Raw genomic sequence first — 16,726 nt, 5'->3', positions numbered from 1 at the left:
AACTGATTGGCTACGTCTACACTGGCCCCTTTTCCGGAAGGGGCATGTAAATTTCACCAGTCGTCGTAGGGAAATCCGCGGGGGATTTAAATATCCCCCGTGGCATTTAAATAAAAATGTCCGCCGCTTTTTTCCGGCTTTTAAAAAAGCCGGAAAAGAGCGTCTAGACTGGTCCCGATCCTCCGGAAAAAGTGCCCTTTTCCGGAGGGTCTTCAAAGTAGGAATAAGACCCTCCGGAAAAGGGCACTTTTTCCGGAGGATCGGGGCCAGTCTAGACGCTCTTTTCCGGCTTTTTTAAAAGCTGGAAAAAAGCGGCGGACATTTTTATTTAAATGCCGCGGGGGATATTTAAATCCCCCGCGGATTTCCCTACGACGACTGGTGAAATTTACATGCCCCTTCCGGAAAAGGGGCCAGTGTAGACGTAGCCATTGTAATTACACCACTAAATTAGTGGGTCTAAGGACTAATTGGGCCACAACTGATTTGTGTGCCATTGTATACACATTCCACCATCCTGCTTGCTGAGCTGTCAGTTCCCACTGCTGTCAAAGCCAAAAGCTCTTCAGCAACTTACTGCCTTAGTTTGCTTCTAAAACATGGACCCTCTCCTGAGCTGCAGCTCTATGCTTGTTTCTCCAGCTCCTAGTGAGAGAACAGATGCCTCAGGAATTTGGGAAAGAGTGAGTGTAGATAGCATCTGTGCACTGCCTGGTAGAGCCACAGTGGAATTGGTGGGCACACTGTGTGCTGGTACTTGTGGTGTAATGTATTCTCTGTGGTTGGTTAGTCCAAAAGTAACCCAAAATTAGCAGTGAAGTGGCACAGCTGTAGCACAGACACTATTGAAGATGGTTGTTGGGCATGGTCAGTGTGAGAAGCAGACACTCTGGAGACGAATAGGGGTGTGTACAATTCACAAGCTGAAGATGCACTCAGCATCAATTTTTCCGTAAGTCCAGACATGGCCTCAGTGGTGGAACAAAGGGTGCTAACAGATAACTATACCACCAATTGATTTTTCTAGCGTAGGTAAATGCTAACTTATTTTTTACATCATAATAGTGGGCACTGAGAGTAAAGCTGCAGCATGATTCTGGTCTCACATCTGTGTCAATCAGATGCAATTCCACTGAGTCAGTGGTTTGACACTAGCACAGCCCCTAGTCCTAGCACCCTTATACTTTAGAACAGTGAAGCTATTGTATTCTAGTGGTAATGGGATTTTGTATTGTGAAAGCAGCTCTAGTTGGATATATGAAATATTGAATAAGAATATTTGTTGGATCACTAGTTTTGTGTATTACGTAACAGCAAGCATTGTTGGACATGGAGGAATACAGATGTCTGGCTGAATTTTTTCTTACTTTTTCATCTACTTATGCAATTTCTCCTCACCACACACAAGATATTTACAGTGGGTGCTGAGGTTTATTTGTTTCATTTTTACATTTACTTAGAATAAAATTATAAAAGAGGTGAATAACAGCAGCTATGCTATCTCAACTCTGGAATCAAATGCCATACTTAAGAAACACTGACTTAAGTTGACAAAAACAACTCTGACCATAGCAACACTACTCACATTTAATAGGACTTTGTTAATGCAACCCGTGAGCTAGTCATTTTTGCTCTCTCACGTTGCATGAGAAATATCTTTGCTGCTTAAATTAAAAACAGATATAGCTCACAACACACTTCCACTGCATAACCATTTCAAACAAACAACTGAAGCAGTCTTTCCCAGTTGCACCTAAAATAAAACTTTCTTCTTGAGTTTATCACTAAAATGTTTAAATCTCTGTTATTTTACCATTTAGAGTATGTTCTTATGCTAAGGGTTACAAGCAAAACCATATCCTTCACATACATGCTTACTTAAAGAAGTGTTATGACTGGATGTTACATTGCAATCAGGAGAGAGAGAGAGCTGAAAGATCTCTTCCAACTAATTTTATTCCTGTTACAAAAATTGTGCAAAATACCAGTGTTTGGAAAGATTATGTTCTCTCTACATCCCTCAAGTGATATTGAGAAAATAAAATCAACAATGCCTATTGCTGTGAAATTCTATTTTTGCAACTGGGGATGGTCCCAGTTCCATCTGTTTACAGAGACTAAACTTATCTTATTTCATATTTCCAGCAAAGAGGCTAGCATCTCAGTCAAGTTACACACCAGTAATCTCTTGTCTACTGAGAACACTTTTTATCGCAAGGCAAAAACTGGAGTTAGACTTTTAGGTTGTGGGCAAGGCACTCGCAAAATGAGCAAAATCTTTCTGCTCATGAAACTAATTTAATGTTTAAGTGCAACCAAAACACTAAATTAGCTTTAAAGAATGGGTTCATGCATGCCTAACAGCATTCATCAGACAGGATTATGACCCAGGCCTCTAAGCACATGAATACTGCAGGTCTAAGGAGCAAACTTTACTATTACTGCTGCACCAGACAATGTTTCATTTTTTGTCTCTTCATAGAAATATTGTATCTCATTTTATTACTTTAATCTTTTATTAAAATACTGTGTAGTTTCATTTAAGAACTGCTAGATGGTTTTCTTTTCAATAATTAAAAAGGAGTAATCTGTTTCAATGATATTCAATCCCCAGAATTTAAAGGAAACATATTTGTGCTGACAATAAATGCATCAACATACAGCATTAGGTCAGAAATAACAACCCTTGATTAAAACCCCACTATCTTATTGGGAAATTATACATTGTTCCATAACTCACTTCTTCCTTTTATCCATGTGTTTCTTTTCCAATATCTGGCAGTGGGTGGAATGCACACATGAATTATCCAACGCCATAGCAAACCTCGGGGGTGCAGCACACTTGTTATAGTCTATCCTTCTGATAGACTCTAGACACTTGTCTTTCAGAGACAGATTGATCTCTGTTTTAGATCAGCACCATTTCTTAAACATGCAGGGCACTGTAGAATGTCTCATTGCACTCCTGGGTCTTTCATGCCTGTAATTTTCCACAGTGTCCTCTTTTCAAAGGCTCCATGTCTCTCTCAATGAGGCATATGCACGCATTTCCAAATAAATAAGCTGCATTTTAAAAAGTTAGAGATTAATATAAAAGAAACTTCAATGAAAATTATTTTCCACTAAAAGATTTACTCAGCATTGCTTGGGTCCTTAATTAATTTTTGTTTTTCTTCATTTAGATCATTGCTCTGGGATGGGCAGTTCAGTAGGCAGGCTGCCCTGGGGAAAGAGGACTACCTCAGCCATTTCTAAGCATAGCAGCCAGGGCAGGGTGTAGGGATGTAGGAGAGAGGTTGGCTGTGAGTGTGGGCTCAGGGCAGAGAATTAGGGAGTGGTAGATCTGGTCGCTGGAGCTGGCCAGGGCAATGGGGGACCGTGTTGCCCTGCCACTGAAGCTGGGGCGGTGGGAACCGTGCTGTCTAGGCAGTGGATTCCAGGGCAACGTGGGCTGGGCTTCTCAGGCAGCAGATCCCTGGAGCTAGCTGGGGCATCAGGGCAATCCTGCCCAGGCACTCGAGCATCAGGGCTACGGGAATTGCACCATACTGGCTTGGGCTCACCAGGGCTGGAGCCTTACATCCCCACCCCAAGCTGGGGCGGGGCCAAGGGCAGGGGGGAGAGTGGTTGGGCTCTGGCAATAGGAATGGGTCAACTATGCCAGAACCAGGATGCGAACCTTACCTGCACCCTTACTCCCTTCTGCCCCCAATGTGTTTATAGCTGTCCTGGTCCCCATCTCTGGGCCCTTTCTGCCCTCCAGAGGGTCATTATACAGTATAACTGTCCCTGCTAGCAGAACCCTCTCTTTCCATGTTATGAGAAATAATTGCATTCTAGGCATATCCCATTGTCCTGACACAACCAAACCCTTACCTTATGATAAGAGGAAGCTGCATACCAAATTTGGTGGTCCTAGCTCTTACCATTTAAGAGGAGTTCTGACCGACAGACTCACTCATGCACAGACAAATTCACTCAAATATTTAGTAGACTAGCAGATGTACTCAGAGTTCCTCAGGTCCTTAACTGTAGTAAAGTTTGCAGTTTGTTTTTGTAATTAACAGGAAAATGTAAATGCTTTATGTACATGATCGTATAATGCACGGGTATGGGAGAGAGGAGCTCAGTGCAGGGGATTAGGTTTGGGGGGGCTTAGGCATAGAGTGGGATTGCAGGAGTGAGGGGTGCAGGACTCAAGGAAGGGGGCTGAGAGGCAACGGATGGGCTTACTGAGGTCACCGGTGGTGACAAGAGTGGTGCTGCTGAAACAGCAGCTCATCCCGAGGGACCTTGGGGGTACTCTCCAGCAAGCAGCTTGTCCTGTGGGGCCGGAGCTGTAAACCTTGGGGGTGGGGGGAATGTCAGCCCTAGCCTCCAGCAGCCTCCCCTTCCCTATTTCATGCAGCCTGTTCTGGGAGCGGGGCTCCAAGGGCCATCCCCAGCCTCCAGAGGCCCCTCTGTGGCCTGCAGGTTCTCTGCACAGGGGTGGGGGGCATGCTCTGGGGGCTGCCCCTGGTCTGTAGCACCCCCACACACGCACAGCCTCCAGGCTGAGGGCAGGACAGGCTCTATGAGCCAGTCCAGGCCGCCAGCAGTCCCCCCTCCCCATTTCCTGCAGCCTGAGGGGGGGGAAGGGGAGAGATGGAAGGCTCCAAGGACCAGCCCCAGCCTCTGGCCCCCCTGCAGCCTGTCTTAGGGGGTGGGGGCTACAGTTAAAGGCCAGGAGGGGAGCAAAGGGTTTGGGGCAGCAAGTCTGGTCTGGTTAGTAGGCAAAGTGGTGAAGCCCCAGCCCTGATGGCCACTCGCTTGGTGGTATGGGTACTTTTATTGACCACTCTGCAGTATAGCTCTACCTTGCAGGTACACTGCCCTCCACTGACAACTCTCATATCAAGTCCCTCCCTTGGCATGTTATAGAAAACTCTGCTTTTTGCTCTCCTGGCACAACCAAACCCTGACCCTTTTTTAAGTTAGGAGAAGAGGAAGCTGCATACCAACTTTGGTGGGCCTAGATCTTACTGTTTAGGAGGTGTTCTTGAACAGACAGACACACACTAATACAGATAGATTTATCGATCGATAGACAGACGTTAAAATATTTTAAATATATTGACCGTTACCATCTATTTTTTAGTGAAACTTTGTATTTCATACCACTTAAATAAGAAGAATCAGATGATGTAAAAATAGACTGCTATGCGAACAAGGAACAAACACATAACTTGTTAAATGTCACGGATTCAGAACTTGAACATTGTTGCTGTAGTATTAAGAATTGTTCACACAGAGTAAACATTAGATTTCTAATTACTTTTTAGAAAGTAAGAATGAAAAGATATGCCTACCTGCAGTCATCACCTCCAGCACTGACAACGTATTTATCCCCACTTGTAAATCGAATATTAGTCAAATGGGCTGAATGACCTAAAAATCGCTTGTGTTTTGCCTAAAAAATAACATGAAAGATCATGAGTCCCCCTCATTGGCCGTTTTAGAAAGAAAGTGTTAAAAGGTGTGTGTATAATGTTTAGCATCATGAGTCTAGAAGGCTCTAAAATTCCCAAAAGATTTCTAGGATACAGGAGTCATTTCAGGATATGCATCCACCATGGGTTGTAAAGCAGAAGCTATTCAATTATGTCTATGGGGCATGAATGCATTTCTGAACTATGAGGTATGTGTACACCCTGCTCCCTATGGTTAAACCAGTGGGGTATAAAGTATTTTACACACACCATGGGAAATGGAAGACCCAGGTTCTAGTTACACTGCTCCTACAACTATTTATATCACAGTGGATCACCTTTAATAAGAGGAACTGAGACACTCGGCAGAGATACACAGCAATAAGAGGAACTGAGACACTCAGCAGCTCAAGTTAAAGCCTAGGCTCTGCACCAGAATACATCTTTTTGTGTGTGTGTGTGAAGACATGGCTTAAAGAGAAACTGTTCTTTAAACTGGTATTTAAATTATGTTCACAGTTCAGAAAGTTATCTCCTTGCTAAAGGAACAGTGATGAACTGTAAATGTCCACTACATTTTCATTATGTTCTTTTCTGATTAAAGGGATTTAACAGTAACTTTGTGATCATGAAATCAGCTACAGATATGGACATAAATACAGCTGTTTTGCTGTTAATTTATATTGTACAGTCATATTGTGTTTCTGTAACAAGTCCTTAACCTCTGTTCTTCAGTTTACTTTAAAATGGAGATAGTGTTACTTTTGTAGAGAGCTTTAAGATCATCAGAATGAAAACATTATATTAATACAAGATATCAAGCAGTACTATCACTGGTTTTTAAATTATCTGAACACATGGATTGTTACTAGAACTACTGTATCAGGTTTTAGGAAATCGTACATAGCAAGCAACTTGTGAGACTATGGAGTTATAATTAAATGCATACATTAAAAAGCTATAAACTTAGTGGGAAAAAGCACTATTGCCACTGTCCCTCCATAGATATAAGGTGCCACAAAATCAAAAACACTTTGCATTACAATCACACAAACAAAAGGTTCTTACAAATTTTTCAGGACATGGAAAGTCAAACAGCTTGACCATGCCAAAGTCATCGCCTGTTACAAGGCTGATTCCAGAGTGAGAAACACAGGCACAATTCACATCAGCTTTTTCAGCATGCCTGGACCAGATTCCAACTACTTCATCCCCTAGAACACTGAAATAGAAGGGTGAGAGGGCCCTCTTGGCAACTAATAGGAAAAGCAACGGGTAAAGAAATAATAAACAGATTTTTATAGTGTTCTGTAATTATGAGAATCTGGAATTAATTCAACTAAACAATTTACTAAACAAAGATATAACAATGACTACTAAGAAAATTAAAAAGCAGATCATGAAATTGAGTTTGTTCAAATGGACCAATGAGGCAACTGTCAAAGACAGAAAAATAAATGTGAAATATAACATAGAGAAGTAAAATAGAGATGTTCCAATTAAAGCTAATCAGAACATTTTTTTGGCAAAATATGTTTTCATGGGAAAATGTGATTTCAGTGAAATAAAAATGTTTTTGTGGAAATGTATTAAATTTGATAGCATTTTTTGACTGAAATAGGTTTCTGAGGTCCAGTGTAGACTCACTCCCTGGTCCATTTTAAAAGCAAAAAGAGACGCAAATCAAAACCTAACCCATTTGCTCTGAAAACTGACAATCTATTTTGCAAAAACTTTTTAAAGGTTTAGTATTCTTCCTAGACTCAAACCTCATGAAATGGAGTTTTTGGTCTGAAGTTAGTTTTAATTAAAATATATATTCCACAACCTGAAGATAAAAACAGCACTGAATTATATGCTGGATTATAATTTATATGCTGAAAATTTGAGATGCTAGAATGTTTCCGGATCATGCTTGCATATATATTATATTTTAAACAGTGTTCCTTTCAAGCCTAATTAAACAAGGAATATAACAATCAACTCTATCAAATTACAAAATGAATAGGTGCAAAAATGTCTTGGGACCTGATGACCAGAAAACTTTCCCCGTAACATTACCCCATTAGGAACCCTATTGTTTTGTAAAGGAATGGGTTGCTGGCAGGACATTCTCTCTCATTAAAGGACCAATGACTTTGGAATTCACTCTTCACAATGATGAAATCTGCCAAATTTCAGGGCATGCTACAGATCCTAGCGCTTGTTTAGGGTTTATAGAAAGTGGTAGATGTATGGGTGCTGGTGATTTTTAAGTTTTTAAAAATTCTGATGTTTAATTAACCTTTAGTACATGGATGAAAGTATTTTGCAGGATTTGTTATTTTGCATTGATTGTGATTTTACAGATTTGTCAGGAAACCTAGAGAAAGATATAAGTGATTTTTATTTCTATGAAATATTAAAATAAATTTATTAAATATGAAATGTAACATAAAACAATGTATCTTAAAAAAACCCTATGAACTTAATTAAATATAATTTTAAATATAGTGCATCAGTTTATACAATGATTTTTTTTAATATTTTTGAATATACCAATAATAATAATATTTCCCTGTATACTATACAGATAGTACTATGTATAATCTAGCACTATCTACTACACATGCTCTAACAGGCTCTGTAACACTTAAATGACCATGGACTTGTATTATATAGTTTTTATTTTAAACCAATTTTATATTTTTCCTCACTCTCAAATTGTTATTTCACAGCTATTTGCAGCTCATTTCAGTTAACTGGGAGAGTGGGATGAATGATCTCAGGTTGCCTAGAACCTAAACCTATGTGACCGTATAATGTATAATTATTCTGTTGCCAGATCAGTCAAGCATGTTTTCAAGAAAAAAGCAGATGAAATGTTGTAGCATTACTGAATTCTTCATGATAATATGGTTATTTCCAGACCTATGAGTTTCTTTCCAAGTGAGGGACATACACTAGCAAGAGCGAATCTATGAATTAATTACCTGGTCCAAGTTGCCCATGTTATTCTGTCAATCACTGCTTGGTCCATAAGCTGTTTTCCCAAAGGCACTTCAAACACTTGCCTTTTGTATGACCCAGTAGAAACCTTTGAGAATGAACATATAGAAATAAGAGTTCATTTATGTTAAAAATGTTTGAAGATATTTAAAGGCATAATTATACACTCAGGCTGTGTCTACATTGGCACCCCTTTCCGGAAAAGGGATGCTAATGTAGACTTTGGAATAGCAAAATCCGCCGGGGATTTAAATATCCCCCGCGGTATTTGCATTAACATAGCTGCCGCTTTTTTCCGGCTTGGGGATAAGCCGGAGAAAAGCGCCAGTCTAGACGTGATTCTCCGGAAAATAAGCCCTTTTCCGGAGGATCTCTTATTCCTACTTCAAAGAATCTCTTATTCCTTCAAAGTAGGAATAAGAGATCCTCCGGAAAAGGGCTTATTTTCCAGAGAATCACATCTAGACTGGCGCTTTTCTCCGGCTTATCCCCAAGCCGGAAAAAAGCGGCAGCCATGTTAATGCAAATACCGCGGGGGATATTTAAATCCCCCGCGGATTTTGCTATTCCAAAGTGTCTCATTAGCATCCCTTTTCCAGAAAGGGATGCCAATGTAGACACAGCCGCAATGTTATTATAGACAGCACTGAAGTAGAGATGAGATTGACAGAGCCTGTTACTTTACAGTAGAATCAGAGGAAGCCTTCTGTGGAAGAATTTTTTTCTTCTCAAAAATGTATAAAAGTAGACAACAATGAGAAATGGTGATCAATTTTTAATTAAAAAAAATTCTTAGCAATAAAATGTGAGTGAAGTGCATCTACATTTCTTACTACACAGCACGCAATTAAAAGAGAAACTGTTGTAAGTAATGCAGGTGTAAACTTGACTTAAAAGTAGCATAACTGGCTTGGAGAGGCTCACCCCAGTCTGTGTATGATCATTGGTGGTGAAGATGTGACATATGAGCTCATATGCAATTCCTCATTTCTCATGTTGGCGCAGCAGGGACACTGGAGTACTACTAGAACATACCTACTCCATGTTGATCCCATTTTTCATTTTTGGCCTGTTGAAGCCATGCAGTTAGTGTAAATTACAGCAGCCTGAAGCTTGAGCTTGTGGCTTCATAGAAAGGGATCACTGTGATGACGACCATGATAGTTTGGATAGGGTGCTCATCAGAAGAGGCTTGTACTAACGGGATGTGCACAGGGGCACTAACTCTATTATGGTCAGGAATCTGCAGGGTTTGGCATGATTTCCTGATGATTCCTCAGAAGAAAAACTGCACTCAGCATCAACAAGAACTCAGCTTCAACAAGAAGAGGGGGCAGGTGAACAGTCAGGGTGAAGTACGTTTCTGCTTTCTGTATTTATTTGTGACACTTGGATACAAGGATAAGTCCAAACAACTTATTTTTGTTTGTGATATATATGCGTGTCACAAAACAACCTCATCAGTTAACACAGCCATCATTTTCAACCATGATAGGCCCAGGACTAGAATACTGGGGGAGCTGCTGGTCAGGTCTGAGATGTAATTAGTGGGGCTTCATAAGGAATCTTTCATGGTGTATGTATGTCACTAATATATTTGGCAAATGTTGACAGATATTCATGAGAAATTCATTCATTTATAACCTTAAAATGACTGATACCTGGAGATAACAGCTATCTGCAGAGAAGTCCATCTGGATAACAAAGCTTGAGATATCTTTGCAGTAGCTAACTCGATTTAGCGTAGGGCCCAGAGTCAAGTCGTAAAAATCCACTGCATTTTCACTAGTACCCACTGCTAAGTAACGAGAATCTGGACTGAACCTGAGTAGATAAATAGTTTAAGAAGAGAGGCTGAAATTCACAAACATAATTCTGAATTGTATTTATTTTTGTAATGTATTGTTATAAAGTGGATCCAGCTCTTATTCTAAAAGGATGAAAGTACAAGAGAAAATATAAGCTTTTTGTGGTCCTACTTACTCTTTCAGCATGGTATAGTAATAGAAAAAATATATTTAAAGAAGGAAAATGTGATTTTTTTTCTCTACAATATATCTGAATTACCACTGCTTCTCTCCATGAGTTCTCATAGCAAAAATATTTTATGCATGGTGTGAGAGAACTTCATTATATACACAAACTAATTTTCTAGCTGCTGTGATTTAATCTTCACAACTTTAGAAAAATGAGAATGTTGATTTGCGGAAGACAGAATCAATTTTATTTTTAGCAACAGTAGAAGATGGAATGAAGAGAAGAACCATTGGATGGGACTCTGAATGAAATATGGCAAAAATGAAATCTAGTCAACTAAATATTGGGGAAAACATATAGTTTACAAACAGAAATAACTGAAGAAGGAGGAATAATTTAATATGTAGAACAAGATTTGAAACTGAAATTAAAATGTTAGAATAATTAACATGCCTAGTGAGTGTTAATAATGTTTTGCATATCTTCCGAGCAAAACTTAGTAAGTGAAAGTCCCTTCTTCTATTAAGTTCTTCTATTAAGTATCTGATCATATCACTGCCTGAATGTATCATATCTCTTTTCCTGATATATTTCCAATCACAGTTTGTTCCCTAAAGCTGTTCCAGTATAGTTTCCTGTTCACATATAATATTTTGTAACTTCCATCTGTTCTGTGAGTAATACAGGCTCCTACTTTCTGTCTGTGGAACCATGAGTCTTAAAACTAATTTCTTCTAGGGATCAATTCTTTCTTGTACCAATAATCTTTCCTTACTCTCTCCTCCTTGAACTGTTGTCTAATCTTGTCTACTTTTCATTATAAACACACTGGGGCAAAGAACATTTGTATTATGTTTGTATGGTCTTCCTAAATCCTTAATTTTAAATTATAGGGCTTACACTCCAGAATGCTGCAGGTTGACTATTCTTGCCCCAAAATCAGAACTATATTGTCACTTTCCCATCTGCCATTGCAATCAATGGAATCCTATTTATATCTACAGCCAATTCAGGATTGTCCTCATTTTCAAATTCCTCTGTGAACTTTCATAGAATCATAGAATACTAGAATTGAAAGGTACCTCGAGAGGTCGTCAAGTCCAGTCCCTTGCCCTCACTAGGGTTGCCAGATGGTTTCAACAAAAATACCGGACACATTTGACATTACATCACAATCTACATTACATCTTATTTAGAAAATACCGGACATTTATATTTTCTCAATTTGTTTCCCGAACAGAGAACTCAAATACTGGACTGTCCGGTTCTAAACAGGACACCTGGCAATCCTAGCCCTCACGGCAGGACCAAGCACAGTCTAGATCAGGGATGGGCAATAATTTTTTGTTGGGGGCCACTTCAGAATTTTTTGAAGTGGTCCTGGGCCACCCTGAAAGGGGTGGAGCCTCAAGTGGAAGGGGCGGGGCCAGGAACCTTCCATATTTCGCCACCCACAGACCATGATTCATCTGGGGTGGGAGAGTGCCTTTGCCTCCTCCTTCCCCCGAGGTTCCCCGTAGGCCAGGGGTGGGCAAAAGGGCTTCTGTGGTCTGGATCTGACCTGCCAAGGGGTTGATGTGGCCCGCAGAGGCCCTGCCGCTTCCCCACCCAGGCCAATTAGGACCTGGCGGTGGGGGAAAACTGCACAAAGTTTCCTCTGCTCTGCCCACGTCCGTGAGGAGTGCATGGCACTTAGAAGCACCACACGCTCTTGGAAGGGTGGGATGAGACTTTATACACTCCCTCATCCCCAAACCTTGATTGGCCTGGGGGCAGAAGTGAGACTACATGAAGTCTCATCCCACCGCCAGGGGCATGAGTACTTAAGCATACTCTCTATGCCAATATCTAAATCATTGATGAAGATATTGAACAGAACCAGTACCAAAACAGAACCCTGCGGAACCCCACTTGACTCTGAACTATTAATAACTATTCTCTGAGAATGGTTATCCAGCCAGTTATGCATGCACCTTACAGTAGCTCCATCTAGGTTGTATATCCCTACTTTATTGATAAGAAGATAATGCAAAACCATATCAAATGCTTTACTAAAGTCCAGGTATACCACGTCCACCACTTCTCCCTTATCCACAAGACTTATTATCCTATCAAAGAAAGGTATCAGATTGGTTTGGCATTATTCTTTACAAATCCATGCTGGCTGTTACTTATCACCTTATTATCTTCCAGATGTTTGCAGGAATTAAGTAATTCCTCCCTAGTACAGAAGTTAAACTGACTGGTCTAGTTTCCTGGGTTGTTCTTACTTCCCTTTTTATATGTGGCACTATATTTGCACTTTTCCAGTCTTCTGGAATCTTTCCTGACTTCCATGATTTTTCAAACGCTCAGATACCTCCTCTATTAGCTCCTTGAGTATTCTAGGATGCATTTCATGAGGCCTTGGTGACTTGCAGATATCTTAACTTTTCTAAGTAATTTTTCACTTGTTCTTTTTTTATTTTAACTTCTAAACCTACCACATTTCCACTACCAGTCACTATGTTAGACATCCTGTCACCATCAATCTTCTTGACAAAAAATGAAACAAAGACGTCATTAAGCACCTTTGCCACTTCCAAGTTTCCTGTTATTGTTTCTCTCTCTTCACTGACCAATGGGCCAACCCTGCTCTTGGCCTTCCTCTTGCTTCTAATATATTTGTAGAATGTCTTTTGTTACCCTTTATGTCTCTAACTCAGAGATGGGCAATAATTTTTGATGGGGGCCACTCCAAGATTTGGGAAAGTGGTCGAGGGCCGCACTCTTCCATGATATTAATGGAATAGATGTGGGGTCTGGGATGGAGGTTGGGCGCAGAAGGGAGCTTGGGGTAAAGGACTGGGGTACAGGAGGGAAACTGAAGTCTGGGACGGAGTTTGAGTGAAGGAGGTGATTGTGACCTATGGGAGGGGACTGGAGCACAGGGGTTTGGGATGCAACCTAGGGTAGGAGGGTATTGTGATCTGGGGCTGAAGATTGGGGTGCCAGATCTGGGAGGAGATGTGGGTGCAAGAGGGGGACAGAGGGGTTGGGTATGTTCCATGGGGGGGTCAGAGGGTTGGGCCAGGAAAGAGTTGGGGTTCCAGAAGCAGGCTCTGATCAAGAGACTTACCTGCCAGCTGCCAAACTTGCCTGCCTGCAGAGCTAAGGCTTGTAGAGCTTAAAACATTTCCCAGCCAGCCAACCTGCCTGTCTGCCTGTCTGGCCATGTGCTTCATTGCATAACTGAGCTGAGAAGAGAGGGAGTGGTTCTTCTTGGCTGCTTGTTAGTCAAACAAGCAGCTCCCATTGGCTGGTTTCTAGCTCCTGAAACTTCCCCCCTCCCCTCCAGTTTTAAAACAGAAACAGAGCCCTGAAGCCGCATTTCTTCAGGGAGCAAACAGGGGAGCCTGCCTGGGGCTCCCTGCTGCCTCCACAGGCTGGATCCAGCCTATGAGCCATATTTTGCCCATGCCTGCGCTACTTAGATTTAGCTCATTTTGTGCCTTTGCCTTTCTAATCTTGCTCCTGCATACTTGCATTATTTGCTTATATTCATCCTTTGTAATTTGACTTAGTTTCTACTTTTTGTATAACTCCTTTTTGATTTTTAAAACATGTAAAGATCTCCTGGTTAAATCAATGAGTTCTCTTGCAATTACTTTCTATCTTTCCTACACAATGGAATGGTTTGCTTTGGGCCCTTAATAGTGTCCCTTTGAAAAACTGCCAACTCTATTCAGTTGTTTTTCCTCTTAGTCTTGCTTCCCTTGGGACCTTACCTACTAGCTCTCTGAATTTACTAAAATCTGCCTCCTGAAATGTATTGTCTCTATTTTGCTGTTTTCCCTTCTACCATTCCTTACAATCATTAACTCTATGATTTCATAGACTCATAGAACTGGAAGGGACCTCGAGAGGTCATCGAGTCCAGCCCCCCGCCCTCAAGGCAGGACCAAGCTCCGTCTACACCATCCCTGACAGATGTCTATCTAACCTGTTCTTAAATATCTCCAGAGAGGGAGATTCCACCACCTCCCTTGGCAATTTATTCCAATATTTGACCACCCTGACAGTTAGGAATTTTTTCCAATGTCCAATCTAAACCTCCCTTGCTGCACTTTAAGCCCATTACTCCTTGTCCTGTCCTCAGAAACCAAGAGGAACAATTTTTCTCCTTCCTCCTTGTGACACCCTTTTAGATATTTGAAAACCGCTATCATGTTACCTCCTTAATCTTCTTTTTTCTAAACTAAACAAGCCCAGTTCATGAAGCCTGACTTCATAGGTCATGTTCTCTAGACCTTTAATCATTCTTGTCGCTCTTCTCTGTACTCTTTCCAATTTCTCCACATCTTTCTTGAAATGTGGCGCCCAAAACTGGACACAGTACTCCAGCTGAGGCCTAACTAGTGCAGAGTAGAGCGGCAGAATGACTTCACGAGTTTTGCTTACAACACACCTATTGATACAACCTAGAACCATATTTGCTTTTTTTGCAACAGCATCACACTCTTGACTCATATTCAACTTGTGGTCCACTATGACCCCTAGATCCCTTTCCGCCATGCTCCTTCCTAGACAGTCGCTTCCCATCTTGTATGTATGGAACTGATTGTTCCTTCCTAAGTGGAGCACTTTGCATTTCTCTTTATTAAACTTCATCCTGTTTACCTCTGACCATTTCTCTAACTTGCTAAGGTCATTTTGAATTATGTCCCTATCCTCCAAAGAAGTTGCAATCCCACCCAGTTTGGTATCATCTGCAAACTTAATAAGCGTACTCTCTATCCCAATATCTACATCATTGATGAAGATATTGAACAGTACGGGTCCCAAAACAGACCCTTGCGGAACTCCACTTGTTATCCCTTTCCAGCAGGATTTAGCACCGTTAACAACAACTCTCTGACTACGGTTATCCAGCCAATTATGCACCCACCTTATCGTGACCCTATCTAAGTTATATTTGCCTAGTTTATCAATAAGAATATCATGCGAGACCGTATCAAATGCCTTACTAAAGTCTAGGTATATGACATCCACCGCTTCTCCCTTATCCACAAGGCTCGTTATCCTATCAAAGAAAGCTATCAGATTAGTTTGGCATGACTTGTTCTTCACAAACCCATGCTGGCTATTCCCTATCACTTTATTACCTTCCAAGTGTTTGCATATGATTTCCTTAATTACCTGCTCCATTATCTTCCCTGGGACAGACGTTAAACTGACCGGTCTGTAGTTTCCTGGGTTGTTCTTATTCCCCTTTTTATAGATGGGCACAATATTTGCCCTTTTCCAGTCTTCTGGAATCTCCCCTGTCTGCCATGATTTTTCAAAGATCATAGCTAAATGCTCAGATACCTCCTCTATCAGCTCCTTGAGTATCCTGGGATGCATTTCATCAGGACCTGGTGACTTGCTGACATCTAACTTTCCTAAGTGATTTTTAACTTGTTCTTTGTGTATCCTATCTTCTAAACTTACCCTCTCTCTGCTTGTATTCACTACGTTAGGCACACCTCCAGACTTCTCGGTGAAAACCGAAACAAAGAAGTCATTGAGCATCTCCGCCATTTCCAAGTTTCCTGTTACTGCTTCTCCCTCCTCACTGAGCAGTGGGCCTACCCTGTCCTTGGTCTTCCTCTTGCTTCTAATGTATTTATAAAAGGCCTTCTTGTTTCCCTTTATGCCTGTAGCTAGTTTGTTCTCATTTTGTGCCTTTGCCTTTCTAATCTTGCCCCTGCATTCCCGTGTTGCTTTCCTATATTCATCTTTTGTTATTTGTCCTAGTTTCCATTTTTTATAGGACTCCTTTTTTATTTTGAGATCATACAAGATCTCCTTGTTAAGCCAAGCTGGTCTTTTGCCATATTTTCTATCTTTCCTACACAGCGGAATTGTTTGCTTTTGGGCCCTTAACAACGTCCCTTTGAAATACTTCCAACTCTCCTCAGTTGTTTTTCCCTTCAGTCTTGCTTCCCATGGGACCTTACCTACAAGTTTCATGATCACTTTCACCCAAGGTACCTTCCAATTTCAAATTTTCAACCAGTTCCTCCCTATTTGTTAATATCAAATCTAGAACAGCTTACCCCTAGTTGCTTTCTCAACCTTCTGAAATAAAAAATTGTTTCCAATGCAGTGCAAGAATTTATTAGATAATCTGTGCCCTGCTATGTTAATTTCCCAACATACATATGGATAGTTGAAGTCCCCCATCACCACTAAATCTTGTACCTGGGATGATTTTGTTAATTGTTTTTTTTTTTTTTTTTAAAAAAGCCTCATCCCACCTCTTCTGCCTG

At 40.9% G+C, this 16,726-nt stretch overlaps 1 protein-coding gene across 5 annotated transcripts in view; it reads right to left on the bottom strand.

The window, feature by feature from the left end:
* Nucleotides 1-361: 361 nt before the first annotated feature.
* Nucleotides 362-16,726, bottom strand: part of EML5 (EMAP like 5) — a 315,990-nt gene continuing 299,625 nt past the window's right edge. For all 5 annotated transcript variants that reach the window (XM_075926737.1, XM_075926739.1, XM_075926736.1 and 2 more), the window contains 5 exons: nucleotides 10,118-10,280; nucleotides 8,441-8,544; nucleotides 6,537-6,690; nucleotides 5,349-5,449; nucleotides 362-3,063 (listed from right to left, as the gene is read on the bottom strand). In XM_075926737.1, the coding sequence (XP_075782852.1) occupies nucleotides 3,027-3,063; nucleotides 5,349-5,449; nucleotides 6,537-6,690; nucleotides 8,441-8,544; nucleotides 10,118-10,280 (559 nt within the window). In that variant the 3' untranslated portion in view covers nucleotides 362-3,026. The remainder of the gene's footprint in view (nucleotides 3,064-5,348; nucleotides 5,450-6,536; nucleotides 6,691-8,440; nucleotides 8,545-10,117; nucleotides 10,281-16,726) is intronic.

The sequence above is a fragment of the Pelodiscus sinensis genome, chromosome 4 (assembly GCF_049634645.1).
Source record: "Pelodiscus sinensis isolate JC-2024 chromosome 4, ASM4963464v1, whole genome shotgun sequence".
Taxonomy (NCBI): Eukaryota; Metazoa; Chordata; order Testudines; family Trionychidae; genus Pelodiscus; species Pelodiscus sinensis.
This window is presented reverse-complemented; position numbering and strand designations above follow the sequence as displayed.